General features: G+C 56.2%; 1 protein-coding gene across 1 annotated transcript in view; it reads right to left on the bottom strand.

Annotated features, from left to right (window-relative positions):
* Positions 1-23,070, bottom strand: part of Fer1l5 (fer-1 like family member 5) — a 48,785-nt gene that overhangs the window by 5,417 nt on the left and 20,298 nt on the right. Inside the window, exons 15-40 of the mRNA XM_047523067.1 lie at positions 22,358-22,401; positions 22,182-22,264; positions 22,015-22,106; positions 21,013-21,141; positions 19,214-19,391; positions 11,043-11,167; positions 10,223-10,323; positions 9,422-9,599; positions 9,190-9,345; positions 8,045-8,176; positions 6,579-6,742; positions 6,245-6,359; positions 5,572-5,674; positions 4,878-5,056; positions 4,635-4,787; positions 4,354-4,492; positions 4,169-4,246; positions 3,209-3,390; positions 2,853-3,014; positions 2,482-2,586; positions 1,539-1,685; positions 1,302-1,464; positions 1,170-1,195; positions 586-636; positions 382-486; positions 65-184 (exon numbers count right to left, since the gene is read on the bottom strand). Of these exons, the coding sequence (XP_047379023.1) occupies positions 65-184; positions 382-486; positions 586-636; positions 1,170-1,195; positions 1,302-1,464; positions 1,539-1,685; positions 2,482-2,586; positions 2,853-3,014; positions 3,209-3,390; positions 4,169-4,246; positions 4,354-4,492; positions 4,635-4,787; positions 4,878-5,056; positions 5,572-5,674; positions 6,245-6,359; positions 6,579-6,742; positions 8,045-8,176; positions 9,190-9,345; positions 9,422-9,599; positions 10,223-10,323; positions 11,043-11,167; positions 19,214-19,391; positions 21,013-21,141; positions 22,015-22,106; positions 22,182-22,264; positions 22,358-22,401 (3,210 nt within the window). The remainder of the gene's footprint in view (positions 1-64; positions 185-381; positions 487-585; positions 637-1,169; positions 1,196-1,301; positions 1,465-1,538; positions 1,686-2,481; positions 2,587-2,852; positions 3,015-3,208; positions 3,391-4,168; positions 4,247-4,353; positions 4,493-4,634; positions 4,788-4,877; positions 5,057-5,571; positions 5,675-6,244; positions 6,360-6,578; positions 6,743-8,044; positions 8,177-9,189; positions 9,346-9,421; positions 9,600-10,222; positions 10,324-11,042; positions 11,168-19,213; positions 19,392-21,012; positions 21,142-22,014; positions 22,107-22,181; positions 22,265-22,357; positions 22,402-23,070) is intronic.

Raw genomic sequence — 23,070 nt, 5'->3', positions numbered from 1 at the left:
ACAGAGCAGGGCTTTCGTCAGTCTTCTAGGGACAGAAGGAGCACAAGGAGCTGGAGCCACACACCTTGAACTCGCCCACCACAGGGCTGTCCGCCTTGGGCTGCTCCTGGTAGAGACTGAAGGTCTCGCAGAAGTCCTGCAGGCCTTGGAAGTCTGGCACGGCCTCCAGCTCACAGTCGTACACCTGCGTGGGAGCAGAGCACCCCCGGCTCGGGGGATGGAAAGACCACCAGCTCCCAGGGCTTCCCCCAAGGGTCCGCCCGTCAGAGGAGCCAGGGGGGCGAGGGGACAATGCAGAAACTCCACTGCCGGTCCCCACAGGACGCAAGCTAGGTCTGCTGCCCTCCCTGTGGGAGGCGCCCCTTCCCTGGCCCTCCAAACCTTTATGGTGTGGTACTCCTTGTACTTGTACTTCAGGGCCCTTTGATTGTCGCCCGTGGCCCAGAAGAACTTGCTCCACCAGTCCACCTCGTGCTCATACTCATCCTGGGAGGGAGAGGGTCGCGCTGGCCTCGGCCGGGTGAGCCCCCAGCCCCCTCAGCTGCCAGGGATGGTCCTTATTCCCTGCGGCTGGGCCTACTTCACCTCAGCTTTGCTGGACTTGAACCAGAACTTTTCGCAGAGAAACCAGAGGAACTGAAAAGGAAGAGGGTGGACAGGGTGAGGTCGGCAGCCGGAGCCACGGGGCTCTGACTCCTGAGAGGAGAGGGGTCGTGGCTGGGGTTGGCTGCCTGGCTCCCCCGCCCCGCACGTCACATAGTTGAGACCCGGGCCTGGTTCTCAGTCTTCCCAGTCCAGGGCAGTGACCTGGGTTCTAAGGGGCTCAGAACTGCAGAACTGCCCAGCCCCCAGCCCGGGGAGTGGGAATCTGCTTCGGAAGAGACACCCCAGACTCCCATGTGCCACTCGTGTGGGGAGGCTCTTGGGACTAAATCCCTGTGCCCGGGACCTTCCCCAGCAGCTCTGCTGCAGCTCCTCAGGGGCCAGGGTCTCGGCGTCTAAAGCCAGTCCAGGCATCTAAAGCCAGTCCCGGCGGAGGATCATGGTCTTAGCAGTGGCCGCTAGGCTCCCCACACTGGGGCACAGATGCCAGGATTTCCTCAACCGCCTCCTCAGGGACAGGGTTGGCCCCTAAGAGGTGGGGGAGGGGGCCTCGGGCCTCTTCTCACATCGTGTTGCTTCTTCTCAGACAGCGCTGCAGAGAGAAGGCGGTGGCGAGCCTCAGGGGAGAGGCTGAGGAGGACACCAGCCCAGGAGCCTCCCAGGACACCTCCCAAAGGGGCTCCCAGTAAGGGACATACTTGGAACCTGTGGGGGTATGTAGCCCTGAACCCAAGGGTCACAGAAGTAGGGCTGGAGGACATTGATGTTGGCCTGACCCACCACCTTCTGCTGGCCAAAGTCCTTTGAGTCCACCACCTTCACCACGAGGGGCAGCGCGTAGACCGCCTCCGTAGGCATCAACTGCAACCCAAGGGCAGAGTGAGGGTGAGGCCCCTCCACGAGGAGGCTGCGCCAGTCGCCCCAGGGCCTCTTACCACCGTGAGGAAGAGGACCGACTCCAGGAAGTTGGGGTTGCTCTGGAAGTCACTGATGGGCTCTGTGCTCAGGGACTGCTCCCCAAATTCCACCAGGAGCTTCGGGTAGTGCACCTTCTTCATGTTGCGAAGGCCCCAGGCCAGAATCTGCTAGAACCGAAGAGGGCAGGTCAGGGTGGGGCGGTGCCTCTGTAAGGGGGTCCTGGTTGCAGGGAGGGGCCTTGGGAAGGACAGTGTGGCAGGGTGTATGCGGGGCCAGGGAATGAGGTCATGTGGAGAACCCAGGCTGCAGGCGCCCAAGGTCTCCCTGTCCTGTGAGGGACTGTGCTTGTACCCAATGTCTCAGGGTCCTCTCAGGCCATTCAACTCACGGCTGCCCTGTATCCCAGAGAACTCCACGGCACCCTGTGTTTCCTCTCTCAGCTGACACTGGGCACCCAGGAAGTCTGCATACCTTTCTTGGTGAGGGCCTCCTTGGGCCCAGGGAAGGGGCCTGACCCTGGAGAAGCCTCCAGCCCCTGGAGGAATGGACCACCCTTTGCTCTTTGCCAAATTGATGGCAGGGCCTCCACGTTGCAATGCTGGGCCCTCCAGGCTACTTGCAAAGGGACATCCTGGCATTTGGAGCCAGGCAGGGCTGGGCCTAAGCTATGGCTCTGTCATTTAGTTCCTATCCCTGTGCATGGACTGTGTTCCCTCAGAACCTCGATTTCCTCCTCTGGAGGCTCAAACATGAACGTCACTGCCTGTCACCACCCGCCAGTCTGGCATGAAAGTGATTTACAGTGTTCTGTCCGAGACTCTGCTCACTTCTCTGTCTTCCTCCATCCCCCAGGGGGTGTCATCTTGGGTTCCAAGCTCTGAGCAGGTGGTCAGGAGGGCAGAGCTGAGAGCGACAGGGTGCTGCATGTGCTCGGGCAATGCTGTCCCCCACCCCACACACCTCAATGGCCATCTTCTTTAGCGTGGGCTGGATGCTCTTGGGCAGCATGTAGATCCCGTTCTTCCAGGGAACACTTAAGATTGGCAGATGCTTCTCTTTCAGCTTCTGGAGAGCAGACGCGGGAGAGCAGAGAGTGGGACCTGCGGCTGCTCCTGCTGCCCCTGCGCCTGGCTCAGCAGCTCAGCCGAGAAGCCCAGACCCCACGGAGTTGGACTGGAGGGCAGTTAGGGGACAGGCTGCCGTCACCAAGCCATTGTTCTGGTTCCCAGGCCCCAGCCTTTCGTGAGGGGTAGAGGTGGGCCCCCCTGGCTGCGGAAATCGGTGGCTGGGGCAGATCATGGAGGGACAGCCAGGCCTCCGTCTCCCAGTACCTCGGTCTCCAGGATCAGCTCACAGGATGCCAAGATCTCACCCTCTTCTTCTCCCAACTCTTTTACAAATGGGTGCCACCTCAGGGGCGGCAGGATCCAGTCTTGGAGGTCCAGACAGACCACAGGGGGCCACATGCTTCGTCCCCATAAGATCTCCTTTCCCTGGAGGGGAGGGGAAGTGCGTGAAGTGTGGAGGCAGGCCCAGCTCCTGGGCAGGGCTTCCGGCGAGGACCAGGACAGACATTCCCGTTTACCTGGTGCTGGCTGCACGCCCAGCCTCGCTGGGGCAGGTTCTGAATGCCCTCCTCTAAACCCCTCAACAAGCCTATGGTCCTCCTCCCAGCCCCTGCCCGTACCCAGGGGTCGCGCTGCCACAGTTCCAACGCCACAAGCGGGGGGTTCTCTTTGGTGTCCTGGGGGTTCTCGTACAGCAGGAGGTGCTGGAAGATGAGCGTCTGGGCCCAGGTGGGGGCTGCAGAGTTCACCAGGACCTGGGTGCACTGGCTGTGGTTCAGGAAGACCACCCGAATGAAGGGCCCTGGAGGGGCGAGCAGGGCAGGAATTGCCAAGTCGGTCTCTGCTCTCCTCGTAGAACCAGGCCAGGCAGCCAATGCTCCTGCCCACTGCCCAGCAGGGTGCCTTGGTGTAAGCTGCAGAGTGATGTCGCAAAAACCCAGAGGCTGGGAAGACTTGGTTCCGGCCACTTGTGCTTCACGCCCACCATGGTGAAGCTGGGGCTGCCCAGAGGTGAGGGCAGGGGCCCCTCTGGAGTGTGCTGGGAGGACGCGCCACACCTCAGCCCCTACACGGCAGCAACCAGTGGTCCCTGGGATGTGGGTGGTGAGGCCCGTGGACATCCTTGGAGCCCTGCCACCTGCTCCCTGGTGCCTGTGAACAGTGCCACTGAGTTCCCTCTCAGTGGGTCTTCCTCCCAGGACTGCGGACAGGCTTCTCCCACGCAGGGCTGTCTCCCCACCCCCCCTTCTGTCCAACCACAAGTGACCTGTGGTTCCCAGTGTGTCACCCTCTCTCCCCTTCACGTCTCCTCCGTCCTCTACCAGGTCTCACGAGGCAGTCACCCCTGGGTGACGCCTCCTCAACTCCCGCTTCCGATCCCTCAGCCCCGCCTTGGAGTCTTCGTCTGGGATCTTTTCCCCAAAACTAGAGAAAGAGGTTCTTGGGAGGAGTCTGCATTTTTGTCACGTTCTTCTGTTGGATTCCTTATGCTGTCGGGTGACCACGTTGCCAGCACACCTCCCCCCATCCCGCCCCGGGGAGGCTGGGGACAAAAGCTGAATGACAAGGGACTCTCCTACCCTGGAATGTCAGGATCTGGTTGGACATTGAATTCCGAGCCTGGTAGATGTAGCAGAAAAGCTGGTAGTAGTGGGGCTCTGGGTAAAGAGGAGCCACATCCGTCACGGCCCCAGGGTCCCCATGGTTGCCCTCTGCCTCCTGCCACCCCCGCCCTCCGGTGCTGGCCCTCCTGTCCAGGGCTCACTGTTGAGGATGCAGTAGATGAAGGGCATGTTGGGCTGCCGGGTGTCCTCAGGCTGGGGCCTCCAGGTGTCCTTCAGAGTACGCCACGTCCACGCCTTGGGATCCTCTTCTTTCTTGGGGTGTGCTTGCAGGTCCAGGATCTGTGCCCGGGACGGCCACCCCTGAGGCTCTAGGTGCGTCCCTGGCCCCTCCCCGACAGGCGCCACCCTCCCGAGCCTGGGCCAGCTGGGGCCCTGCTCCTGTGGCAGCAGGCAGGCGCCACCCTGTCCCTGGAGGCTCTACCAGGGATCCCTCCAGGAGGAATATGGGCGCGATGCCCCTGTCCTTGTTGGGGGCCAGCCTGCGGTGCCAGCAGCGGCGGCGGAAGCGGCTCTGGGGGTGCGGGTTCAGGTGGAACTTGGAGCCGAAGGTGCCGTACTCCCAGCCCTCTCTCTCCTTGGCCTGCTCCTGTTTCGGGGAGGAGCGTGAGTTGTGCATGCTCCCCCGCTGCCCAAGGTGCCCTGCCTGTGCCCCCCAGGGCCCTGCCCCGTGGCCTCTCACCAGCTGCAGGAAGGAGAGGGTCTCTTCCTCAAGGCCCAGCTCCCCGTGGTCCCGGAAGCGCACGCGCACCCAGTGTCGCCGCCGGCGCGAGTGGTAGGTCTTCTCCACGGAGCTCCAGACCTGGGGCAGGCCCGAGGGCGGGATCCCCACTCCGTACTCCCAGCCTGCAGGACAGCACCGTGACCGCTGTGTCCCAGGGGTAGGAAGCTTGGGCAGGCCTGGGAGACGGGCACTAGTGGACAGGTAAAGGGGTGGGGTGTCCCTCGCGTCCGGGACACCTGGGCACAGCTGCCTGTCCTACAGATGAGGAAGGAGACTCCCAGAAGGCCCCGCAGCTGGAAGCAGCCGAACTTGCATCCGGAGCCCTAGCCAGAGACTCCCAGCCGGGGCTCCTGCCTGGAGCTACCCTGGTGAATTCGGTTTCACATTCGCAGACAGCGCCACACCTCATCCGGCTGGCCTTAGGAGGCACGCACAACCCGCACCACCTTAACACTAGAGGTTGGGGGACCCTAGAGGTTGGGCACCCCGGGAATCCAGGCCCAGCCCCCTCAAGAGCTTGGCCACTCAGGCTGCCAGAAGAAACAGAGACCCGAGGCCGCCCAGGATGGTTCTGGGTGGCTGTGGTGATTCGGGGTCCCCAGGCCTTCGTGACCTCAGCCCCAACCAGAGAACTGACCCTCGCTGTCCACCGCGCGGTTGAGCTCCACGATCCAGTCCTTTCTAAAGTGCCAACCTTTGGGGCACCTCACATTCTCGGGGGCCTCCACAGGGTGTCCATTCTGTAGGGACAGTGGAGTGAGGGAGGGGTCCCACAGACCTGCCATGGCCTCCCGCCCCGGACCCAGCAGAGCTTGCTCCAGCCGCTGCCACCCCAGCAGTCCCTCAATATGCATCAGTGACTTAGTGACTTAGGCCACCACAGGGTGGCCAGCGGCCAACGGGCTCCTTCCACTCAGATTCCTATTCTGTTCCTCAACCTCGCTTTCCCAGGGCTTGAGCCCCACGGGAACAGAGTGGGTACAGCACACTCCCCTCGCGCGGAACGTTCTGTGGACCAGCGTGGGTTCCGGCAGCCTGGGACTCTCCCCGTCGGGGTGAGCACGCCTTCCACGGGGCCTGGAGGCGAGCGGTTGCCTGCCTGCGCTGCTTCCACGTGGTACTTAAAGTCTCTGGCCTGCACCAGGGCACGACCCCCTCCGCCAGGCCAGGGGAGGGTGCCTGCAGCTCACGGGGTCCCCCAGCGTGGAGGGAGCAGGGGACAGACTCGGCTCCTTCCACTGGGACGTGCCTGCTTCCCAGGCTCCCGGCTGGCTGCCATCCACCCCCAAGGCGGCTCTGGCCCCGCTCACCACGTCGGTGTTGGGGACGGCGGCGGGCACCCAGGCGCCGGTGGCATCGCGCTCCTGGTTCTCGTACACCTCCTCCAGCACCTGGCTCTTGTTGATGTCTACGTCCAGGAGCAGCCTGGGGGCAGCGAGACCCCAGGTTCCACAGCTCCCTGAGCCGGCGGGTCCCCAAGTCATCCTCCGCTGGCCAAGGGCTGCCCTGGTGCCTCCCCGCCCACTTGGCAAGGAAGGATCAGGTGACAGGCAGGATCATCTGCCCCGGCAGAGTGCCCACCTCTCTGGACTGCCACCAACAGGGAGCGTCTGTGCCCTGGCCCGGGCCTGGCCCCTTCCTCACCTCTTCTGTGGTTCCACTATCCAGTTGTCCTGCCAATGCCACCCCGGGGGTTCCCTGAAATCCGTCTTGGGCAGGGCCTTGCGTCCCGTGACATCAGAGAAGTTGGGACAGCGGTTCAGCCCCTGTAGTCCCCACTGGTCTTTGTACTTGGCCTCATTCTCATACTGTGGGAGCAGAAGCCCGGTCAGGACCTACCCCAACTCCAGCATGCAGTCCTGGGGGGTCAGGCCCCGCCCTGGGCCCCCACACCCTGGAAATGTGGTAGCCAGACAAGAAAGGGCCTCACCCCCATCATTCAGATGAGGAGACTGAGGCGCAGGCCACACCAGCCCGTAGAGTGGGTGACGCCTGAGTTTGAGCTGGCCCCTCAGCTGTGACCCGCCCCCTCCCTGGTCACTGCAGACCAGGGCAACCCAGCCCACGCGCCCCGTGCTGCCTCTGAGCCCTCTCCTCCAGTTCCCGCACCTCCCCCTGAATCTCCTCCCCATCTCGGCATCGCCACGCCCTCCCCAGATCTGGTTAGACAGAGACACTGCTGTCCCTCCATGTCCTCAGGAAACTGGTTCCAAGACCCCCTCCCATCTCAGATGCTCGAGTCCCTTAAGTTAAATGGCCTGTGTTCGCCTACGACCCAGGCAAACCTCCGTTACCGTGGACCCTGTCCGGATGACTTTCCATACTATTACAACTTGAAAGTGTTATACTGCATTTTGGGGGGAATAATGACAAGAAGGAAAACACAATCTGTACTTGTTCCTCACAGATGCAGCCATCGCAAGCCTAAGTCCGTCTCCACCCCTGTCGGTGAACCCGCAGATGCGGAGGCCGACCACGTCACGACGGGCTTAACTGCACGGCAACTCAGACCACAAGTGAGGCCCACTGAGAGCCTGATATTTGAATCTTACTTTCCTTCTGCTGCCAGACAAGGTTCCTGAGCCATGTCCTACCCTGGGGAGCAAAGGCCACCTCCTGGCCTCTGGCTGGCTGCTCACCCTGCCACCACACCCCCCAGACTGATGGTTGGGTGGGCAGATGCCTCCTGTCCTCCTCCTCTCTGCTCCAGGCCTCCCCCACTCAGGACCACCAATCTAGGGCCCAGCTGGGGTCTGCAGGGTCCTCGGTTGCCCTGCTGGGGACAGAGAGGCCCCATACAAGTGACAGCCTTGTTCACCCCTCACGCCATGGCCAGTCAACCTCCACCAGGGAGGGCATGGCCAGGTCCTGCTTTCGTCACCAGGGCCTGTCCCCTGGGTCCCCGAGGGGGCAGTGTAGGAGATGCTTCAGTCTCTGCTCCTCTCTCCATCTCAGAGCTGGTCAGCAGGAGTCCCTCCGTCTGGGCTGGACCACTGCAGCCTGCCGCCCTCCCGTCCTGAACCTCCGGCTGGAGCCCAGACCCCTCACCCCAGGCCTGGTCCCCTCCAGCCCGCCTGCCAGCCTTTCTGTTGTGCCTGGCCGTTGCTCACCGTCTCTGCGTACACCACGATGTCCCCCTGATGCAGCAGCTGCAGATCCTTGCTGTCGGTGACATTGCCGAGCCACATGCACACCCGGAGGTAGCCCGGGACTGTGTTCTTGGGTCCTTCACCCTCTGGGTACTGAGCCAGAGGCAGGTCAATCCCAGCAGGTGCCAGCCCCCGCCCCAGGGGTGTGGCAGGGGGTGCACACACTCAGAATGGGCTACCCCTGTCCCTTCCCTCTGCCCCTGGATCAGGGTCCTGGCTTCCATCCCCAGTGAGGCCAAAACGAAAAAAAATTGAGTGTCCTTCCCTCCAGACTGGGAGGCCACATGCCAGTGGTCACACCCTGTGACCTCACACCTAGCAGGAAGCAGGGTGGGGACATGGGAGATGCTGCCTCGGGAGCCCGGGAAGGTCCCACTGAAGCCATGATCGTGGTGACACTGGTGATATTATCTGGGGCATGCTTGGCACAGGCCAGCACGGTGCTCAGTGCCAGGCAGGCAAGGCTACACCAGACCCGCTCTACAGAGGGGCAGACCGAGGTCTGGACAGTCAGGAGCGGGCCCAGGTCACACAAGCCAGCAAGCTGCAGATCCAAGTCTCAGGGGTTCTTGGGGAATGAGGAGGACTCCCTCGGGAGGGGCCGTGCAGGACAACCAGAAGGGCAGAGGGCAGGCAGGTCTGGCCAGGGAAAGCCCAGTGCGGCCCATCTGCTGAGAGGTGGACATGGCCAGAGGTGGCTGGGCCAGTGGGGAGGTTGTCCACTCTCTGGGAGGCCATGGGGAGCCAGATAGCTCTGAGAGTCCACCCGCCTTCCAAAGGGGACAAGGCTGTCACCAGGGCTGGGAGGGGCTCGGCGGGTGGACAGCTTTGTTTATACTTTGCCTCTCAACCGAGGGGCCATTGCCTAAGCCTGTTAGGCACAGAACATTTTGGAGGTCACCCCATCACGGTCCAGGGAGATGACAAGAAACTAGACCAGATGGTGACCGTGACAGTGACAGAGGAGACGGGCGTGGGGCACATTCATGGGGACGTGGACGGGCATGGCTCCCATGTCTGGGCCCAGGTCCCTCCCGGATGCAGGGTCAGGGAGAGGAAGTGGGGCCACGCCCTGGGCCCCGGCCCTCCAAGGACCCGCTGCCCACCTCCAGGAGGAGGTTCTGGATCTTCCCGCAGAACTGGCCTGAGTGCAGGGCCCCTGCCTGGGAGAACAGAACGGTGTGGGCGGGCACCCGGGCGAAGGCCACGCGCTGCTCCTTGGCCATCAGCCAGATCATCACGTCCGGGAGGCTCACCTGGGGCTGCCAGGGCGGGAGGGCGTCAGGACCCGTGGCAGCTCTCAGCCCTGCGCCCAGAGGTCTGCGTGCCCGCGCCCACCTCCGGGAGCACCACGTCCAGGCGGCGAAGCCAGTCCTCCACTGTGGCCACCATGTCCCTGGGCTCGGCTTTCTCAGCCTTTTGGGCCAGTTCTTGGAGGAGCAGGTTGCGGACCTGCCATTTCTGCCTGTCCAGGTTGGTGGCTTTGGGATGATCCTTCACGCAGGGCAGAGGGTTCCTGTGGCCAGGACAGGGCAGCAGGCGCTGGGCCTCTCTCACACTCCCTAAGTCACGGCCTCTGGTCTGCTGCGGGCCAGCGAGCCTTCCCCAACCTCCAGGTCTGTGTCTGCCGCTGGCCTGGCAGGAACCCCAGCCTGCTCCCTGTGGGCCGGCCCATCCACCAGCGTCTGCAGTGTGACAGGCCGGTGCCCACGGCCTCCCCTGGGGAGGGAGGCTGGCCCTGAGACAGGGGCCAACCAGACCCTGGGGCAGAGGCTGGGAGAGCCTCTCCCGTGAGTCTCCAGAACAGGCAGAGGCCGGAGGAAGGAGCAGTGGGAGGGATGTGGCGTGGATGCTGTGGGCTCGTCTGGACTGGTTGGGTGGGAGCATCAGCCTTGGGAGTTGGGACAGCAGTGACCAGGCTGTGTGGGGAGGCCAGGGCCATTTTCTGGGGAGTGTGGATGGGAGGGGAGAAGAGATCAGGGTTCAAGCCCAGCAGAGATGAGAGCGGAACTCACAGGTCTGGAGGTGGGGCAGGGGTGTGGCTGAGCCCCGCCCCTGGGGCCCCGCCCCTTCTGGAGCCCCACCCCTGGTTGAGCCCCGCCCCTCCTGGAGCCCCGCCCCCGGGCGCCCGGAGCCTACTTGCAGTCCTCTGCCAGCTCCCTCAGCAGCTTCTGCCACTGGAACAGCAAATCTGGGTCCCTCGGGTTCCGGATGGACTTCAGGGCGTCCAGGTTGGCTTTCTGCCAGCAAGAGGGAACGGGAGAGAGCTGGTCTCATCATGGAGCTCACCAGGGACAGGCTGCAGGGCGGATGGGCGCTGACGTGGAACCCAGTGACATCCATCCAAGGCTATCCCAGGCCCTTGAAATACCAGGAGATCCTCCTCGGCCCTGTTCCTGCTACCCGACAGATTGGGTGGCAGGGAGGCCCCATCCGAACCGGAAAGCAGTGCAGATCCTGGACCCTGAGCCCTCATCTGGAGGCACCCGGTGTGGGTATCCTGAGATCTGTACTCCTTGACAGCTACGTAAGACCCTCTATGATCTGACCCTTCCCAGCTTCTCTGGCTTCATTTTCATGCCCCATTCCTCTGCAACTTCGAACACTGGCACGCCACCTCACAAACTCCTACACAGTCCTCAAGACCCACAGTTGTCACCTCCTTTGTAAATACCTCTTCTGACTCGTCCATCCCCCATCCCTTTGGCCCTAAACCTCTGGGCGCCTGGATCTCCACGGCAGCCCTGGTGGCACAGCACAGTGACCCTGTGCACATCCCATCTCCCCAGATGGTGGGGACCAGGGCAGTGAGTTCGTCTGTGCCTCTTGGGTGCCTGGCACTGCATCTGGCACCCTGGTCTCCACGGTGGGAACGTCCAGGTGAGCGCGTGACCCGCAGTCCCAGGACACGGGCAGGTTCCTGAGGCTCCCTCCCTGCCTGGTGCTCCCTGCCACTCACCAGGCGGTCCCGGACGACCTGGAGGGCGTTGAGGCAGCTCAGGCGGAAGCCCACGTCCTCCCAGTTGGAGGTCACCGCCACCATGGGCTTGGTGTCGTACCAGGGCACGTAATGGTAGGTGCTCCCTAGACGGCAGTGGGAGGGAGTGTCGGAGGAACCCTGGGCGTCCCTGTCACTGTCCCCTCGGCGGACCTCCCCTGGGCCACCTCATTGCTCACTGCGCTAAGTAGACCCTCCAGTGGTCTGTGCACCCGTGAGGGATGTGGCTGGCCCCTGCCCAGCCTTCATGGTGCTTGGGACACTTGGTCCCTGGTTTACAGGTGCAGAAGCCCAGGTCAGCCGCTGGAAGCAGCTGAGCACAGTGCAGGCTTCTGACCCGAGGCCCGTGGGGCAGCCTGGAGGTGGGGCTCCCTGCCAGGGCCCTGTGAGGCTGAGCAGCCGGGGACCCGCCTGGGCAGAGGGCTGTGGTGGAGAGAGGGGTCTGAGTTCCCCGGAATGTTCCAGATGAAGAGGGGAAGCTGGAAGGATGTGAAGAATTCGTTTTGTGAAAGGCACTGTAGCCTTGGTCTCAGAGGAGGAAACCCACGGAAGCCAAAAGGCTGAGGGTTTTTTTGCTTATGAGTTTGTGACATTGGGGATTAAACCCAGGGGTGCTCTACCACTGAGCCACATCCCCCTTCTTTTCTATTTTTTATTTAGAGACAGGGTCTCACTAAGTTGCTTAGCCCGGCCTCAAACTTGAAATCTTCCTGCCTCAGCCTCCTGAGTTGCTGGGATTACGGGCATGCGCCACTGTACCCAGCAGCAAAAGATTTTTAAAAAGCCTGTGAGGCCAATAGCTAAGTTATGAAACCAATATGTGCCCTCCAACAGATGAATGGATACAGAAAATGTGGTATATATACACAATGGAATATTATTCAGCCATAAAGAAGAATGAAATTATGGCATTTGCCAGTAAATGAATAGAACTAGAGAATATTGTGCTAAGTGAAATAAGCCAATCCCCCAAAACCAAAGACTCAATGTTGTCCCTGATACGCAGATGCTAACTTACAAAAAGCTGGTGGGGGAGAATAGAAGTTCACTGGATCAGACAAAGGGGAATGAAGGGAAGGGAGGGGCTGGGAACAGGAAAGACAGGAGAATGATGGGGACAGAACTTTCACATATGAACACACAGACCAGTGTACATCATGTACAGCCACAAGAATGGGATCCCAGTTAGAATAAGTCACACGCCACGCATGTATAACATGCCACAATACCTTCTACTGCCATGTATATCTAAAAGGAGCAGAAAAATAAATTCACAATATTAAAAAAAAAAAAAAAAAAGCCTGCGAGGCGAGCAGAAGCCAAAGCCGACTTTTCTCCTGTGAATCTCTGGCAAGTCTGGGGGCCTTGTGCGCGTGTGCGCTGAGGGGCGCGGGGGCAGGAGAGAAGGCGCGGCTGCCCACGGTGGGGTCGAGCAGGATCCCCGCGCTCGGGGTAGATTCGGGAAGCCCCGACCCCAGCACCCCAGGATGGGGCCGGGCAGCGGAAGCGCGGGTGCCGCCCAGGCCGCGCGAGCGCCCTGTTCTCACAGGAAGGGAGGCAGGGAGGGGGCGGAGGACGCCAGGGAGGACCAAGGCAGCGAAGGGAAAGGGGTCCCCCAGGATCACTGCCTGCCACAAAGCTAGGAGAGAGGCCGGGGACGCGCAGGAGTCCGCAGAGCCCTCGGGAGCAGCCAGAGCGGCCCTGATTCACTCTCGCATCCTCCGGCCAGTGAGAGAATACATTTCTGTACGGTTTTGTTTTTCTGGCATCAGGGATTGAACCCAGAGGCCCTTAACCTCTGAGCCACGTCCCCAGCCTGGTGTTTTTTGTTTGTTTGTTTGTTTTGTTTTTGTTCTTGTTTTTTGGCTACAGGTTCTCCCTAAATTGCTTAGGGCATCACTCTGTATGTTATTGAGGGGGGCCTCCAGTTTGGGATCCTCCTGCCTCAGCCTCCCCAGCCACTGGGATCACAGGTGCGCACCTCGGCACCCAGCACATTTCTATAGTTTTAAGTCATCCAGGCGGTGGTGCTATGTAAGCAGGTCTGGTAGACAGAGCAGGTGCTCCCAAACCCCCATCCTCAAGGCCCCAGTGCAGGGAGGGTGCCGGCACACAGCAGGGGACAGCCAGACTACTGCCGCCTTCACTGTGGCTCCGGGCTGAGGGGAAGAAAATCTGCCCCAAGGTCACTAGCCCAGGTGGGGGCTCTGCGACCACACTGCCTGAGAAGGTGGATGACTGTAAAGCAAAGAAATCAAAGTGGCCCCTGGTGGGCAGTGGCCCAGGTAACAGGAGTCAAAGGAAAATCTACTCCAGAGAAGGGAACTTTAGACAGACCTCAAAGAACTCCCACAAAATTCCAAGAAAAGGAGCAGTTCGGAACGCACATGCCTGCTCCACAACCCAGCAATCCCCTAGGTCACGGGCTACACAGCAAGGACAGCAAGTGAGCTACAGCACACCCAACGCCACCTCAATCTGTGAACCCATCACACGGAGAGACCAATGAGCAGCGGCCATGGTGGCACACGCCTGTAATCCCAGTGGCTCCGGAGGCTGAGGCAGGAGGATCCCAAGTTGGAGGATAGCCTCAGCAATTTAGGGAGACTCTGACTCAAAACAAAAAGTAAACAGGGCTGGGGATGTAGCTCAGTGGTAAAGCACCCTTGGAGGAAAAAAAATGTTAAAAAAGAAAATCAGTATGCCTAACATGGTGTGTGGAACGGTGGTAAATGCCATGGAGAATAAGGTGTGTGTGTGCCGGGAGCTGCCGGCTATGTTAAGCAGAATGCTTACCTAACACCTCTCCATAAGATCCAGAAGTATCCAGAATGTAGCCCAGAGAGCCCACCAGATGGAAAATGTATAAGAAACATTTAAAAACACAGAGGACAGATGGAAAGCTCCCTAGAATGAGTTCTAGAAGGAAACAAGCCTGAAGGAGAAGAGGAAATTCACAAGGAGAAACGATCTTGGGATTTTCCAGACTCATTGGAAGACCCTGGTTTCAGCCTCTGGTACCGAGTGAATCCTCAGAATGACAACAGGCAGAGACCCAAGAAGGCTGGGTTCTCAGGAGGAGCACGGGAGACAAGATGGCAATTTCCCTCCTCGGTTCTTGGAGAGCTTACAAGAGCAACACGGAGAAGGAAAATAACTTCGTCTCCAGTAAACAAGGAGAAAGGCAGAATCTGCAGACTCCAAGTGCATGGAAGGGCTGCCAAAAGCCACCATGGCCACACGGCAGCCCTGAGGGGTGAGGGGCAGCAGCAGGCGCCTGGGGGGCAGCGGAGAGGGGCAGATCCAAGGAGGTGACGCACAAATACGAGCAGGACGCAGAGGAGGAGATGTGAGCCTGCGGAACACAGAGAACGGGTGGAAGAAAAAACCCAAAACCCCAGAGAAGAGGAGACAACAGAAGCAGCAGCCCCGGGGAGAGCAGCCCTGGAGACGTTCAGCGAGGGGCACAGAAGTGAGGGAGGAAATCAGGAAAGTGACCAAAATAAGATGGAAGGAAGGAGTCAAAAAAAGATCAGGGGGAAAATGACAGACAGGAGAAAACCAAGGAGAACAGTGCAACCCAAAAGTGGGGCCCTGGGCGTAGGAAAACAAACAGTGGGACTGAATAAGTATTTTAAGATACAATTTAAGAAAACTCACATAGGGAAAGGGTTGTCTTTTTAACAAATGGGGCTTGAACAATCCAGTGTCCACACAGAGATTAATTTAAGATGAATCACAGGAAAAAAAAGAGAACAAAGTGAATCATAGAGCTAAATGTAAAAACTAAAACTATTAAAAAGAAAAATAGAAAAGTTTTGTAATCTTGGGCCTGGTAAAGAGTTTTTAGACACCATTAAAAATAAATTGACTTTGATTCAAATTTAAAATATCCGCACTGCAAAAGATACCAAGAAGAAAATGAAAAGGCTGGGCGTGGTCGCACATGCCTATAATCCCAGGGCTCAGGAGGCTGAGGCAGGAGGATTGTGAGTTCAAAGCCAGCCTCAGAAAAAGCAAGGCCCTAAGCAACTCAGTGAGACACTTCTCTAAATAAGATACAAAATAGGGCTGGGGATGTGACTCAGTAGTCCAGTGCCCACCCACAAAAAACTAAAAATAAATAAAGGTATTGTGTCCATCTACTAAAAAATGTCTTTTAAAAAGACAGTGTTAAATCGGCCTAAGGATCAACACATAAATCAATGAAATTCTAGAGAGACCACAGTCTATGGTTGATGGATCTTCAACACAGGAGGCAATATGAGAATGAACAGCTTTTTCAGTAAAGAGTGCCTACTGGGAGATATAACCAAATGCAAAAATGAAGTCGAATTAGATCATCATCAACCTACACGAAGGAGCTAAACTTATGGAATGCAACACCGGAGACCGTCTTCACGATCTTGGGTCATGGTCCAAGGCAAGTATTCCTTAGGCCGTATAAGGTATGAGCCATAAAAGGAAAGATGATCCACAAATTGAAATCAATATTAGAAACTTCTGGGGCTGGGGCTGTGGCTCAGTGGCAGAGCGCTTGCCTTACATGTGTGAGGCCCTGGGTTTGATCCTCAGCACCACACATTAAAAATAAATAAGTAAAGATATTATGTACCTCTACAACTAAAAAATATATTTTTTTTAAAAAATAGAAACTTCTAGGGGGTGGTAGGGGGATAAGAGAAGAATGGAGGAACTTTGGATGGTATAGAGGGAAATGGGGTGGGAGGGGTGGGGGAAAGAAAGACAGTGGACTGAGACAGACAGTATTACCCTATGTACATGTACGATTACACAAATGGTCTGAATCTACATCATGCACAACCATAGAAATGAAAAGTTGTACCCCATTTGGGTACAATGGATCAAAATGTAGTCTGTAAAAATAAAGATAAAAAAAGGGGAAAAAATAGAAACTTCTGGTTTTAAAAAGGCACTAGAAATCAAGCCAAGTCAGAGACTGGGAAAATATTGCAGAATATATCTGATGAAGGACTTGAATCCAAAATATAGAAGATGCCAAAGAGGCAAGTTGGTGAAAGACAGACAGAAGACTTGATCAGTCCCTTCGCTAACACATATGTGAATGAGATGTGTTGATCCCCTGGGCTCAGGAGGCTGAGGCAGGAGGACTGCCAGTGTGAGTGAGCCTCAGCAACCTAGCAAGGTCCTAAGCAACTCGGTGAGACCTTGTCTCTAAATAAAAAATATAAAGGACTGGGGTTGTGGCTCAGTGGTAGAGCACTCATCTAGCATGTGTGAGGCCCTGGGTTCGATCCTCAGCACCACACAAAAATAAATAAATAGATTAAATAAAGGTATTGTGTCCATCTACAACTAAAAAAAACTAAAAAAAAAAAATAAGAGCTGGGGATGTGGCAATGTGGCTCAGTGGTTAAGCATCCCCGGTACCAAAAAAAAAAAAAGCGAATGACCAACTTTCTGTATTTTCAGCTGGGTGGTGAATTCACGGAGCAGATCTGGTGAGAGAATCCATGAACAAATCACTAAGAAAAATGCAGCCAAATGGGATGATGAAAGAGATGAGCACGTTTACACACAAGGAAAAATCATGTGTCTGTATTCACATGAGAAAATGCTCCGCCCTCATTTAGAGTCGGGAAAAAAGCAAATGAAGTTCTGCGAGATGCGAGCTCTCCTTCACTAGACTGGTTACAACGAAAAGGCCGGGCAACACCAAGTAGTGGTGAGAGCGGAGCCGACGGCAGTTCCCATACCACGCTGGGAGTGTAATTTGGTATAATCGCTTTTGCTTGGAGGGTCTCGTCCACTCCTAGGTGTATAATTTAGAAGAGGCCTGGTGCTTGTGACCAGGAGACATGTACAGGGATGTTCATCACAAAATCATTAGACTAGCCAAAAAAGACACAACCCAAAGGTCTACCTATGCCACATAATCTATGGCCTGATCATGCCACGGTGCAGGGACTGCAGCCCCGCAGACCTCTATAAATACATGCTGCTGAAGGAAGACGTGAGACAGACCAACGCAGGGGACAAGAGTACACTTCCGGCAAACAGAAAAGCAGCACGCTGTCTAAGAGTTCACACGTGGGGGTAAGAATTAGGAAGATAAGGAGGATTGGCATAAGAGGATCGGGGTCCTTTCTGGGGTGACTGATTCAGCGTCTTCTAAGACACTAACAATTTTCTGCATTTTAAGGTGGGTGGTGAGTTCATGGGAACTCATTTACACTGCACATAAACTTTTTGGTGTAAGCATTTCATAATATAAAAAGAAGCAGAACAGTATGTAAAATACTGGGAACCAGTCACAAAGAACCATGTATTGTATGATTCCATGTATATGAAATGTCAGAGTAGGAAAACCTATGGACAGAAATTAGACTGGCAGTTGTCTAGGGTTGGGGAGGTGGGAGGGAAAAGGGGAGAGACTGCTCCCAGGCCATTTATCCCAATAAAGCTTTTATTTAAAAAACAGGTAGCGGCAGGGTGCAGTGGCACACCCCTCTAACCCCAGCAACCCAGGAGGCTGAGGCAGAAGGATCACAAGTTCCAAGTCAGCTGCAGCAACTTAGGGAGGCCCTAAGCAACTCAGGGAGACCTTGTCTCAAAATAAAAAATACAAAGGGCTGGGTATGTGGCTCAGTGTTGAGTGCCCCTGAGTTCAATTCCTGGTACCCGAACAAAACAAAACAAACTAGGCAGAGTATTGGGACCTACAGAAAGGCTCTCAGTGGGTGGTGAGGTGGTGAAGCTGAAGACGAAAGGGAGACAGTTTTGCCGTGGCCGCAGTTCTCAAATTTTAGCACACACACAATCACCTAGAGGGTTTGTTAAAACACGGCTTGTAGGGCCCCACCCCCGGATTTTCTGATTTGATAGTCTTGGGTCGGGTCAAGAACCTGCATTTCTAACAAGTACCCAGGTGATGCTGATGCCGCTGGCCCAGGGACTGTACCACTCTATAGTACCCAATGTAAGGGTCCAATAAATGTATACTGGATGAGCGAGGGATGGTGACTGATGGAGTGTTTGAGAGAGAGGATGGGCAGGGGTCGATGGATGGGCAAAGGATGGATGGACAGGGAGTGGATGGTCACTGAGTGGATGGATGGATGGGGGATGGATGGTCACCAGGTGGACAGATGGGCAGGGAGCAGATGGTCACTGGGTGGACAGGTGGATGGGGGGTGGACGGTAACTGGGTGGATGAATGGAGTTCCAGAGTAGTGAAGGAAATGGGGCTAGAAGTTGTAATATGGAAAGGAGTGTAAAGAAGAACATGAAGTCTAGACCTAGTTTTGACTCTGGGTTCACTGCCTATTCGCTAGGCAATGGTGGGTGCTATGGTTTAGATAAGAGGTGTCCCCCAAAAGCTCACATGTGAGACAATGTAAGAAGGCTCAGAGGAGAAAAGATTGGGTTTTGAAAGTCTTTACCTGATCAGTGAATTAATCCCGAATGGGATTAAATGAGTGTTAACTGGAGGCAGGTAGGGTGTGGCTGGAGGAGGTGGGAATCGGGTGTGGCTTTGGGGTATATATTTTTGTATCAGGCGAGTGGAGTCTCTCTCTGCTTCCTGATCACTGTGATGTGAGCTGCTTCCCTCTGCCACGCTCTTCTGCCAGGATGTTCAGCCTCACCTCAAGCCCCGAGGAACGGAGCTGCCTTCTATGAACTGAGACCTCTGAAACTCTGAGCCCTCAAATAAATCATTCCTCCTCTATAATTGTGCTGGTCAGATCATGTAGTCACAGCAGCGAAATAGTTGACTAAAACAATTGGCAAGTGACTTCATATCCCTGAATGTCATTTTCCCCATGTATAAAATGTGGGTAAACAATGCCTATGAATGTTCCAGAGCTAATATCCTTGGAAGAGCTCACTCAGGCCTGGCAGACCATTGCTGCTTTCTATTTATTTATTTATTTATTTATTTTGGTACTAGGGATTGAACCAAGGGGCACCCTACCACTAAGCTGCACCCTCAGCCCTTTTTATTTTTTATTTTGAGACAGGGTCTTGCAAAGTCGCCCATGGTAGCCTTGAACTTGCCATCCTCCTGCCTCAGCCTTCTAAGTAACTGGGATTACAGCCATGCGCTCCCACACTGGCTTCTATTCCTTACAGAATAGTCTGATGGTTACCATCATATATCACTGGGCTGTACTGTGTGGTTGACACTAGAGGCTTGTAATTCAGGTCCATCTTGTTTCCATAGGGGCCGATGCTGACCTCGAATTGGATCAGGTTCTTAAAGTTGGGCATCATGGTACAGGAGAGGAAGACGACGCACAGGCCATACTTTTGGCGGTTCTGCTGTTTCTAAAACGATAACCATCCCCATCCCCCATCCATAAGTAAAGGGGAGAACAAAGCCACACTGAAGATCAGGAAGAGATGCCCTGTTTCTTTCAAAAGCCACCTTTGCTTCTCTTCAGAGTGAGCCAGGCCTTTAATGAGACCCTTCTTGCACCCGGTTGGTCAAGAGTGAGTCTTCTCAGGACCTCTGTCACTTGGCCTCCCCTCCTGGAGTTGGACAGAAGGGCCTCTACTCTGGTCAGGCCAGCCCTTGCCCATTCTGAGTGGAGGAGCACCTTCCTTTTTGTCTAAATCCCTCCCCCCAGAAGAGTGGGTCAGGGCAGGCAGGGTGCGGGGCTGGGGTGGCGCACACACCCCCCCCAAAACCTGCACCTTTCCGCCTCCTGCCTCAGCTGCTCACTTCCCACCATGCCTCTTACCTGCCCAGGCCCTCTGTCCACATCAGCCCCTTCCATTTCTGTCACCAGCTTCTGCTCTATTTCTGCATTCCCCATCTGCTCACCGGCTTGACTCCCTCCTCTTCTCCCACCCGAGCCTGTCTGGCTGCCATCCAATCTTGTCTCCTTCCACTTCTCATACAAGTTTCTTGGTATCTTGTTTCCTTACCCTGTCTCCAACTTCTCCCTCTCTTCTACAGTGGCCCAGCATCTCTCCTGAGCAATGGCTACCAGGGCCTTCCTGAGAAACTTGCAGACACCTTTCAGTTCTCGCCGTCTTTCATGTACATTAGAGATCCACCATCACCCTCTTTCCCCTCCCAAGAGGGTTTCTGCAGACTCCTCCTCCCCCTGCCTCTCAGCCTATGGCTCCTGAAGCTCCACGCTCAGACCCCTTCTCCTTTCACTCCACCTCTCTCTCTGGGTCATAAATTCCAGACCACAGGTGCAAACCCTGGTGACACATCCTGGTGGCTAGCAGTCTCAAGAGGCTTGGCAATATGGATGTTTCACAAGCACCTGTCAGAGATGGGATTCATTATCTTCCCCAGACCTGCTCCTCCTCCAGAGGGCCCACTTTGGTGCCTGACACCCCTGACTACCTTGTCCATCGAAGCAGAGAATGGACAGGAGCTTAGAGGGTCAGCTTCACTTCTTATGTCTTGTTGGTCACTGACTCTGACTATTCTGTTTCCAAAGGGTCTCTGGAATCTGTCTCCTCAAACTCTCCTCTACCAGGACTGTCTCCCCAATTCTCCTTACTGGGTAATCCCCAACCTACTCCCCTCCAATCTATTGTTAATACTGCTCCTCATGCCCTTTGCCAATTCAATGGTCCTTCACTGCTTTGGGAAGAAATTCAAAACCCTTACATTATTTTTCAAAGCCCTGAGAACTAGGGCATCGATGAACATTCCTCCTCCAGTAGGTTATGCATTTCTTAAAATGAAACCTTATCTTTACTGGGTGCCCCCACCTTTCCACCAGCCTTACCTTACCACTGGAGATTTGGCAAACATGAAGGTGCCAGTGCGGTCTTAGTAAATACTAAGGCGGATTGAGCAAGCATCTTTACACATCCAACAGCTCGCTCAGTCAGGGGTTGGTACAGGGTCAGAAACTGGGGTCCACGGTAGATCTGGGGCAGGCCAAGGGGCTCTCTTCCCCAGGCTGTTTCCCATAGTTACCTCCACCCGGATCACGTCACGGGAGAGATCCTTTATCCAAGTTTCTTGCTGGGACTTGACTTGGGTGACTAACTCCATGTAGATTCGGCCTCGGTAAGCTAACCCATCCTTAATAGAGCTGTGAACACACTATGGCAAGAGAGAAGGAAATGGAGAGAAGGGGTGAGAGGGAAAGGGCTGGCACCTGCTGCCGGAATTCCCCACATCAAGGACAAGGTTGTCTGTGACTGCCTGCCTGCCGGCCTGCCTCCGGGTGTCTCCAGCCACAAACTCCGGAAAGAATTCCAGACACGCCAGACACCTGTGTGGCTGGGAACCTCTGGGCCTGATCCCTTTTCTGCAGCCTTAGCATCCACTACTCATGTTCATGCAGACCACGTGCCAGCCACCTTGAAGGGATCTCACTGGACGGGGGCTGATAACCACTGAGCATGCGCTCCTCGACTGGCCAATCAGGGCACACGCCGCCTCCTTGGCCACAGTGATTGGTCGGAGGAGACCACACTCGATGGAGGGAGGCCAATTAGAGTGCTTCCCTGGTTCCCAGCCGGCCAGCCGGCGCCGGGGAGAAAGGGAGGGAAGGAGCCTCCTACCAGTGTCTGCCTTGGGGCGCCTGGGGCTCCTCCTCACTCAGAGTCCTTCCCAGACTCCTAACTTTTTCATTTAAGCCAATTCGAGCTGGGTTTCTGGCATTTATCCCCATGTCTTTCCACGTCTATCTGCGCCAAGCCCTTTCCTGAAACCTGCCGAAAGTCTTACCCAAGGTCTCGTCTCAGTGCCCCTTCCTCCGTGACTGTCTACAGCACCCCGTCTGTCCCTTTATGGGGCCACCGCTTTTGTCCCACAGACACATGGCTACTTATGTACAGGTTTCCTGTCCTCCCCTGGAGTGTGGTGGTCAGAATTCAGGGCCGAGTCCTCCCCAGGCATTGCTCAGGCCTCCAGTTTTACAGTGATAACTTTTACCTCCGCTGTCCCCTAGAGCTGACACGAGGAGCTTACAGTGTCTCCGTAGATCCTGAAAGGCGCCTTTTTACCCCCACGCAGAGTCAGGAAGCTGGGGCCAAAGCAAGGCAGGAAGCCAGAGTACATCCCTGGAAGGAGAGAGGGTGAGCGCAGGTGGGACCGGGTGGGAAGGGTGCGGGAGGTTGGGTCTGGGCTTTTCTTGCCTTCGATCTCTTCTCCCGAGGACGAGATCTGGTTGAGGCACAAGCTGACAGTCCCGATCTCATCCCAGCAGTTCTGCTTGGGGCTAGGGAGAAACACACTCCGTGGACTGAGCCCTCGCCCGGGCTCCTGGTTTTCCTCCCCTTTGTGCTTCAACTTCTAGAGCCCCTCTGCTCACCAGTTCATGACTCTGAACTTGATGTAGCTGGAGAGGCAGGGCAGCTGCAAAGTGAAGGCAAAAGAGCAGTGGGTCACCCGGGTGGCCCGGTCCTTGCAGAGATATTGAGAGTGACTGGGAAGTTCGGGGGTCAAGGGCCAGCTCTGTTGCCAGTCAATCCCAGATGAGCTAAATCTACCAGGGCCCTAATAGAGGTTTGGCCTTAGGTTCAACCACACCAACTTAAAGGAATCCCTTGAAAGGCCCTGGGACTGTGTCACATCATCATTCTTGATCTTAAAATGATCTATTAGTTTAAACTTCAGGACTCAAGAGACCTGGGCCCTCCCTCACTGTGGCCTGATGGAGGATTATGACCCTTACACAACCCTTCAAAGTTTCAATGAGTGCTCATCAAACCATCTCCTCAAAGAGTAAATAAATAATAATAGCTACCACCGTGGGAGGGTTTCTGTTGTCTACCAGCTGAACCATTTCCACAGATGAGCTGAGTGAAATTCTCCACAACCCCACCAACCAGGTGCTATTAATGTTCTCATTTTCAGCTGGACTTGGGTGGTGCACACCTGTAATCCCAGCTGCTTGGGAGACTGAGGAAGGAGGATCACAAGTTCAAAGCCAGCCTTAGCAACTTAGCAAAGTCTTAAGCAACTTGGCAAGGCCCTGTCCCTAATAAAATACAAAAAAGAACTGGGGATGGGGCTCAGTGGTTA

The sequence above is a fragment of the Sciurus carolinensis genome, chromosome 13 (genome assembly GCF_902686445.1).
Source record: "Sciurus carolinensis chromosome 13, mSciCar1.2, whole genome shotgun sequence".
Taxonomy (NCBI): domain Eukaryota; kingdom Metazoa; phylum Chordata; class Mammalia; order Rodentia; family Sciuridae; genus Sciurus; species Sciurus carolinensis.
Note: the sequence above shows the minus strand (reverse complement) of the source record. Positions and strands in the feature narration are given on the sequence as shown.